General features: G+C 32.9%; 1 protein-coding gene across 1 annotated transcript; it reads left to right on the forward strand.

Moving 5' to 3' along the window:
- The first annotated feature begins 4,642 nt into the window (after positions 1-4,642).
- Positions 4,643-5,244, forward strand: LOC126904956 (uncharacterized). Its single transcript, XM_050684361.1, has 2 exons — positions 4,643-5,039; positions 5,117-5,244. The coding sequence occupies exons 1-2, from the start codon at positions 4,643-4,645 to the stop codon at positions 5,242-5,244; spliced, it is 525 nt and encodes a 174-aa protein (XP_050540318.1).
- Positions 5,245-9,744: the final 4,500 nt, after the last annotated feature.

Raw genomic sequence — 9,744 nt, forward strand, 5'->3', positions numbered from 1 at the left:
TGTCAACATTTTTAAAAATAAATAATATATTTTGTATATATTTAAGCACTCTAGACTGTACAAAGCCATTTTTATTTTACTTCAATAAAATTTAATAATTGAAAATGTTTAAAAAACATTTATTTTCGTTTGGCATTATTATTATTATTAATCTTGATATTATAAATTCCATAGATATGAATGATTTGAAAACTGTATTCGGACAATGATATTGGGGAGAACTCAGTTAAGGTTTGCAAATTTATGATAAAATTAATGGAGAAATTACCATGGACCAATTGTTTGATCGATATGGAACTGATAATTTTATTAATTTCGACAATATGAATGATAAATTGAGACATTTGTTGTTGAGCTGCAATCTCAATAAGAAAGTAGCAACATATACAGACTATATAATTAGTTATTGGGACGAAATTAAAAAGTAGACCACCAAAAAAGAAAAATATAAGGATTTACTGGCGTTGAAAGAGTTAGAATGATTTTGAAGGTATTGTTTCATATATTGATCAATGAGCACTTTAATTCACTCATTGGTTTATTCACCTCCTCTGCTTTCTTCATTTTATTACTGTTTGACTCTTTTATTTTACTACCACAAGCCATAATGTCTTCTTCTGTCATTAAAGACAAATACTCTTGATGAAGTAGCCAATTAGTAGGTGGGTAAACACTAGCTTTTATTTTTTCGAGTCCCCACTTGGTTTCTGAATCGTGCAGGGCGTTCGTTGGGTTTACCTTCGTGAGAGTTTGACTTGTGCTTGCTGATTTGACTTATGGTGTGTAATTTGTCGCTAACATATACCAACACGTGATTGGTGTTGTGGATGTAGAAATGATATTAATTTCGACAATANACCAACACGTGATTGGTGTTGTGGATGTAGAAATGATATTAATTTCGACAATATGAATGATAAATCGAGACATTTGTTGTTGAGCTGCAATCTCAATAAGAAAATAGTAACATATACAGACTATATAATTAGTTAATAATTCAAGAATAACGTATAACTAAATATAACAAAAAAAAAATGTTTAAATTATATTTGTTCATATAATTTTCGGTTTCATTATAAAAAATAATAATTTTGATTTGATCATTTTTCAATAAGTTATAGTAATTTTTTTAAAAAATATTTAATGATTTTAAAAATAGTAATTCATAGCGGACTTCCATCATTTACGGGGAACAATAAAACATTTTTTACGTATTATTGAGAAAATCAAACAAAAAAAAAATACCATTTTATAATCGTGATGTGTTTATTTATTTTTTTTTTTTGAAAAATGAACAAATCAAAATTATTATTTTTTATAATGAAAAATTTAATCAAATTATTGAGTTTTTAAGAGGACGCCACACAGAACGTAAAACGTATTCAACGCTCCAAAGATGGCATTGTTTTCCGTATCTGTGACGACCACGCCTTTCGTCATTTCAAAATAACCGCCTCGCGCATTTGTCGTTCGGAATCGGGGCATCATTCATAGTTTGACTGTCTTACGTTGCATACCGTTTAGTAACATCGATTAGCGTTTCTTTAGTAACATAATGTCATTGAGTATAGATATCTAACTGTAAGTGGTGGCTCGGACGACGGGACGATCGCACCCCCTTCTAAAATTAATTAAAAGAAGAAAATTTATTGTAGATTCATCATGCTACATTTTTTTTAAAAATGCTAGTTTTTGAATAGTAAAATAGTTATTGTCGTGTGCGAACATTAAAGTTGTTTTCGTTCATTATATACGGATACGCATGCACACACGAGCAATATGCCAAAATCTATGTTATAAGTGTGGTTCCAAATCGTTTGCGTGTGGGTACCATTAAGCTGCAATCTTATGTATGGGTTTTGAACGACCCGTAGCGTCGTCCATACAGTAAAATATTCGTATTTTTAGAATTAACTACGTGTATGCTCGTCGTTATCGTTTGTTTTAATAGTTTAATTGCTATTATTAGCAATTAGCTCTCACCGAACCGATTTCTTTCAATGATACGTCAAAAGATCACAAATCGTATCTAGTCGAAGACATTACCCTCAAAAATTGAAAAAAATTCCCTCGTTCCCCGTAAATGGGGGAAACCTCCAAAAAAATTACAAATTTAAAAATCGCTAATTTTCGAAATTTTTTCAATTTTTTTTACTTAAAANACAAATTTAAAAATCGCTAATTTTCGACTTTTTTCAATTTATTTTCCTTGAAACTGTCACAACTTTGTTAAAAATGATTAAATCAATATAATTTTGTTTTTATAAATGCAAAATTACTTTATCATTTGGTATAATGATTTTATAAATGTAAGACATTACTTGCCCACAGGGAGGGATCAAAATGATAACGTTTTCACAAAAAATTATTTTTTTCAAGCACACTTTTGAAAGTGTTACGAAAAGTCTGACACTTTTATATATATCTTAAATTATAACTAATGTAATATACTTTATCATGAAAAAAAAAATTTTGGATTTTATTTTGTCTTCATGGTAAAAACAGACCTCCTGCCGTGATTATTTGAACCAACATTAATAGGAATTTCAACTTTTTTAAGTAGATCTTCTGCTTTTGCCACATTTTCAAAATAAGTATCAACAAATATGTCACGATACTCTAAATTCTCTTCACTTGGGTCAAGCGCTTCAATATTATTTTGTATGTTATCAAACTCATTCCACTTTTCTTTTATTTTTTCCAACCGCAATCCTATCTGGGTTTGATTGTTTTGATTTGTTAGCTCATTTATAAGTGCTTGGAATTTTGTCAGCTGTGCCTTTATCTGTCCTCGTCTTATAATGCATACTGCTAACTCATTCCTTACCTCACCTGTTGCCATGTTGACTATTGAACTTGGGTTTTTGTAATTCTATTTGTATATATGCGCAACGAACGCTCGATTTACTTAACAATCCACCACTATGTTACAATATAATTCACTTACCTTCAATACTGTTATCATAAAATTATACATTGGAAGGCCTGTTCACCGCCAGGTGAACACACCAGTCAGTCAGTAGGTGGCAGCGCTCCGTTTTGTACGGTTGTAGTAGTGTGTGTAATTAAAATTAGTTTCATTAAATTAGTCTGTGCATTTGGTGAAATGTTGTTTTTGTGTTTACTTTGTTATTCAATTACTGAATAAATATATTTTATATTTAAAATCAGAAGTGGGATCATTATCGAATATATTTGTACGATCATTTCGTAACCACATGTTAGAGAGGATAGTAGATCTAGTGTCGCTCAGAACTGTTGTACTACGGTGGAGTTGTGGTCACGCCACGGTACATTAACGCGGTAACGGTAAACGTGCGAGTTATCAGTATCTTATCAGATAAACATAATATACGTTCAGGCCGTTATCACGAAGTTAAGCCGACATTAATCGTACTTGGTATTTATTAATGCACAATGCCTATCGAGGATAAAGGATTAACTCAAACGGGAGTTCATGAGCTAATGCGGATGATAATTGAACAAAATGCCCAACGAGACATAAGTTTGGAAAAAGTATTAGATCGACTTGGAACCGGCATACAGTTCAATATGGTTTCAGATTTAAAACAGAACATCAGACGTTTCAATGGGGAAAGTAGCGATTGTGCGGTGGCTGAAGAATGACTCAAAGTAATTAAAATAAAATCGCACATTTGCACAATTGGCCGGATGAGTACAAATTAAAAGCGGTTCGATCAAATTTAGAAGGAGCGGCAAAAAACTATTTATATCAAGACAGACTGAAATAGACCAATGGTCGACTTTTGAAACCTTATTTAAGGCCATGTTTATGTCTGAATTGAGTTTGACGGAAATTGGAGACGCATGGACAGTCGAGTGCAAGAAAGGGGTGAGTCGGTACACGTATATTTTCATGATAAACTAAGACTATGTCGTAGTTTGGGATTATCAGCGTTAGAAACCAAAAAAATGCTCTGTGTAGGATTGTTATCAAGGGAGCTTTGTAACATTTTATTAAGCAATTCACATATAAAAGAAGTAGACTTAATCAGAGATATACGTGAATTTGAAGAGGTGTTTAAAGAAAGAAATAATCGTTTCCACAAAACCACCCCGCTCAATAATATTACTGTTAGGCAACCAAAAGATTTGTCAACACAGAAACTAGAAAATCAGATGGGGAATGTAACTACTCGTTCGCGAAATATCCGCTGCTATAACTGTTCAAATTATGGACATATTGGACGAGACTGTCCCAACCCTAGGAGACCCATGGTCTGTACCAATTGTGGTAAGGATGGCCATACCAAGAAATATTTATATTAAATCAATTTCAATTAATAATCACAGTACACCAGCAACTGGATGCGATATATGCATCATAAAATTAAGTGTGGAATGTTTTCATCAATTGGAAATACAAGCGACTGACTGTAAGTTGATGGTTTATGGCAACATCAAGGCGGATCTTGTGTGCTGATTGACCAAGCCGACGTTAAATATTGATCAAGTATCAGAGGAGGTAGAATTGTATGTTGTTAATGATGATGTACAAGAATATGATTTGTTGGTTGGTCAAACATTTACTGAGAAAGACACAGTTACTTTTGTGAAAACCAGTGAGGAATTGATCTTTGATTATAATATTGTATTTCCATTTATGAATGAAAAACACTCAATGAATTCACCAGAAGAAGTTGGTGCTTATATTGGTCGAATAAATTATGTACAAAGTGTACAACAATCATTAGAGAAAGAATCTTCAGTAGTAATCGATGAAGGTATGATTCAATGCGGACCAACAATCACTGTTGCGGATAAGAGCAGATTGGTCGAATTAATTAAAAATTATAGAGAATGTTTTGCACTATGTATGGAAGAGTTGGGTTGTACAGACATGATAGCAATGGATATCGAGAATGACAATCAGCCTGTCATATCAAAACCTTACAAAACATCAGAAATAGAACGGGGAAAAATTGATGCAATTGTCAAAGAATGGAAGAGATTAGGAATTGTTACAGAAACAGATTTGTGTTACGCTTCACCAGTACTACTAGTGTCAAAGAAGGACGGTGAACCGAGACTGGTGGTTGATTATAGAAAACTTAACCAACAAACAAAAAAAAAACATTTCCTATAACTGACATAGATGATCAATTGCAAGGACTATCAGAAGCTAAAATATTTTGTGTTCTAGACTTGGCATCTGGGTATCTACAAGTACCATTGACTGAAGAAGCTAAACGCAAGACTGCATTCATAACCCCAANCAGCTAAACGCAAGACTACATTCATAACCCCAACAAAAACAAGCCAATTTCAAAGAATGATGTTTGGGCTTACAAATGCACCTTATGTTTTTTCAAAGCTAATGGCAAAAGTGTTGGGACCATTAAGAAATGAAGTGGCGGTCTGGTACTTACATAATGTTTTAATTCCAGCCAAGGATATTCAAGACATGTTGTTCAAACTTGAAACCGTTTTAAGGCATTAACGAATGCAAAGCTCACACTTAAACTATCGAAATGTCGATTTGCGTGTGATAAGGTGGAATACCTGGGTTTTACGATAAGCTCAGACGGGTTAGCTCCAGGTTCAGGCAAAATGAAAGCAATATCGGATTTTCCTGCACCAAAGAACAAGCATGACACGAGGAGATTATTAGGATTAACGGGCTATTTTCGCAAATTTGTATTTGATTATGCAAGGAATGCAAAACCCGTAAGTGACCTATTGAAGAAGGATAAGATATTTGTTTGGGGACCCGATCAACAAACTGCGTTTGAAAAGCTGAAAATGAACTTGACTCAAGAACCAATACTTAAGTTGTACAATTCTAAGGACCGAACAGAACTACATTGTGATGCGAGTGCTGTGGGACTCAGTGAACTGTTATTACAGGAAGGCTCAGACGATAAAATGCATCTTACCTATGCCGTTTCCAAGAAAACAACTGAGACTGTATCAATGTACCACTTAACAAACTAGAACTTATGGCTGTGATTTGGAGTAAAAATAGACTGAGACATCTATTAATTGGTATACACTTTACTATTGTAACAGACTGTCAAGCTATTACTCACTTAGTCACCAAAAAAACTTCAAATCCACAAATAGCAAGATGGGTTTCAATGTTAAGTGAATTCGACTATGAAATCAAATATAGACCTGGTGAGAAGATGGCACATGTAGATGCAACTAGTAGAGCACCAGTTGATGATCCAGTGGATACAATGGAAGAATTAATTGAAGATTATCTGGAAGTGTTGTCTATTAGGAAAGAAGAGGATGAGGTTGCAGCAATGCAAAATAGTGATCCAAGATTAGCTGATTTAATTTCAATTTTAAAATTATCACCAGATAAACGTACAAAAAAACAAGAAAAACGTGTCCAAAACTTCAATTTACAAAACAATTTGTTATATCGAGTTATCACTGATGGAGAAAATATAAAATACCTTTAGGAAGTACCAAACTGTATGAAGAAAAGTCTTGTAATAATATATTATGACCTTGCTGGATATTTTGCAGTTGATGGGACTGTTAAGAAAATTCAAGAGAGGTATTACTTTCCAAGAATGAGAAGATATGTCAAATACCATATAACTTGTTGTCCAGAATGTTTGTTATTTAATATACCAAGAGGGAAAAGACCGGGTGAATTACATCCTATCACTCCAGGTAGAAGACCGTTTGAAGTTATTAATGTAGATCATATAGGACCATTTATAAAATCAAGAAAAGGTAACTGTCATGTATTAGTAATCATAGATAACCTTACCAAGTTTGTCAGATTATTTTCAGTGAAAAATACAAGTACTAAGGCTTTTCTGAAATGTCTGGAACTATTTGTTTTGGAGTATGGTTTACCAAAGAGACTCATAAGTGATAGAGGGAGTTGTTTCACTTCAAAAAAAATAGCAGATTATTGCACTGCAACAGGAANAAAATAGCAGATTATTGCACTGCAACAGGAATGCAACATTTTTTAATCTCAGTGAGGCACCCACAGTCAAATGGACAAGTAGAAAGAATAAATGCAGTGTTAGTACCTGTGATCCAAGTTAACATGGAAGAAGAAAGAAACTGGGATCAAAAACTTGAACTTGTTCAATGTCAATTGAATAATTCACATAATAGAACAATTGGCGACACACCTTTTCATGTGTTATATGGATATTATGCTAACATTGAAGGAGGAGCTTTAGTAAGCATAACCGAAAAAAATGAACAATGGTAAATTACTGGTAACATTCAAGCAGAAGTACAAGAAAGAATTAAAAAGCAGCATGAACTATGAAAGTTAAGGTATAATACTGGACACAATATCACTATAAAATATAACATAGGAGATATTGTATACCTAAAGAGAGCTCCTGAACAAACTGGAGAGTCAACAAAGTTACAAAAAAAGTTTAGAGGTCCACTAGTGATAATGAAATCATATCCCAATGATAGTTATCAGGTAACGGCCTTGTCCAACAAAGGGAACCATCACTATACAACAGTAGCACATGTATCAAATCTTAAAGCGTACCATTTACCCAAGGAAGAAAACACAAGCCAGGAGGAAGACACAAACAAGGAAGAAGACACAGACCAGGATGGAGATACAATTAACAGCGACGAGGAAGCCAGCATACAGCAAACAGAGATAAGAAGATCTAACCGAAAGAAACAAACATCAAAATATCTAAGGGACTACAATTTATAATATGATTTTTTTTTATTGAATTTTTATTATGTAATATTATTAATTATTTTTGGGTTATTATGTGATATTGTTAATATTGTGTTCATCATGTAGTATTATTATTATTTTTTTTTATTATGTTACTAAGTGAGGACACTTAGTTGTAAGGATGGCCGAATGTTATCATAAAATTATACATTGAAAGGGCTGTTCACCGCCAGGTAAACACACCAGTCAGTCAGTAGGTGGCAGCGCTCCGTTTAGTGCGGTTGTATTAGTGTGTGTAATTAAAATTAGTTTCATTAAATTAGTCTGTGCATTTGGTGAAATGTTGTTTTTGTGTTTACTTTTGTTATTCAATTACTGAATAAATATATTTTATATTTAAAAATACTAATACTCCTGGTAGTATTTTATTTAATCCTTGCAAATTCAGTCGCGTAATGATTCACGATCGCACTTAAATTGAACCGTACCGATAGGACCATATGTTAACGCCACGTAATGGTTCGTGTGTTATTTTATTTCTGTTTTTATAATTAGCGGACTGTATAATATAATTTAAAATCCTCAACAATGTGATTTTATGTAATTAATATAAAAATGATTTATTAATTCACAAATATAAATTCTATACAATTTATAATTAATTGACCGGACATTGAGCGGAGCTAGTGGATAGGTTATTGTGGCCGTTGTCGCACTAATACTGACGCACTGATATAATAACAAGTCTTAACATTACTATTGGTAAAACGAAAAGGCAAGACCATTAGAAGAAAGAGATATACATATACATATATATTCATTTATTTATTCTTATTTATTTTTTATAAATCATAAAACTTGTAATCAGAATGTAAATAATCAAATAGGAGATTATGTAGCTTTAAGAATAATCCATTAATTTTTTAAATTTAAACACTGTCTACAGATTTGCATCCAAATGTTTTTCATGATAGTAATTTTAATCACTGTCAGATATCATATAAACTGAACCCAACTATGCCATCCCAATGTGCTAGATTTTAGTTACTTATAATTCTCGATTTATTTTGAGATATTTATACTTAAAAAAAAATTAAATAAAAATCTTGAAGGTAGCTTTTTGAATATTTGTGCGTTACATTTTTAACAAAGTATAATTTGGAATCTTTTGATGTATTATACAAAAATATTGGTCCAATAATTAATATTAAATCGTAATTCATTAGCGACTGTAAGCGTTTTCATTTAAGACGTTGTGACTTCAAAAGCTCACCGCAAAACTATAGTTTACGATAGCTTTCGCGAATAATTTCTACAGTGTCCAGGTAGAGCTTTCAAATAAAAGAAATTTATCGAAATCTGAGCATGCCAAGATGAACCTTCACTAAAAAACACGGATTTGCCGTAACTTTATTAGATCAGTAAGGAAATATTTATACATCTCGATATTATCGATAGGCAGAATTGATGTTTGCAAAATCAAATAATGTTTTACTGTGGCATATAAATAAATATTTCTATTTTTCGGAGAATTTAAAATGCCGCTGTAATGGATCATTAAGATAACGACACGGTCACTGATGACAACTCGCTGCTTGTGATACGATTTTTGTCCATTCGGCTAAAAAGCGCAGTTTTTAACACGCTTATATTAGTCTCACCTATATGTATGTATGACCCGCCCGCCCACAAAACACGGTTGGGTTTAAGTACTTAAGTCGTTTTTCATGTATATATATATTCTAATTACTATTAAAAATATATATTAACACACTTTATTCTTATTTAAAAATATAGAACTCATTCATTCCGATTACAAAGGATGAATCCAGTATCGTCATTTTTCGTCACTACCTCCATGTTCCGGGAGTGGGTAATTTACGCGTCTGCTGCTTTCCTTGGATGTGGGAGGCGTTTCTCAGACTCCCTCCCCGGAATCGAACCCTGATTTCCCGNAGGTAATTTACGCGTCTGCTGCTTTCCTTGGATGTGGGAGGCGTTTCTCAGACTCCCTCCCCGGAATCGAACCCTGATTTCCCGTTACCCGTTACAACCATGATAATGATAGTAACTACTATCATAACATAAAACTAAAA

This window comes from Daktulosphaira vitifoliae, unplaced genomic scaffold (assembly GCF_025091365.1).
Source record: "Daktulosphaira vitifoliae isolate Bord-2020 unplaced genomic scaffold, ASM2509136v1 Scaffold_4, whole genome shotgun sequence".
NCBI lineage: Eukaryota > Metazoa > Arthropoda > Insecta > Hemiptera > Phylloxeridae > Daktulosphaira > Daktulosphaira vitifoliae.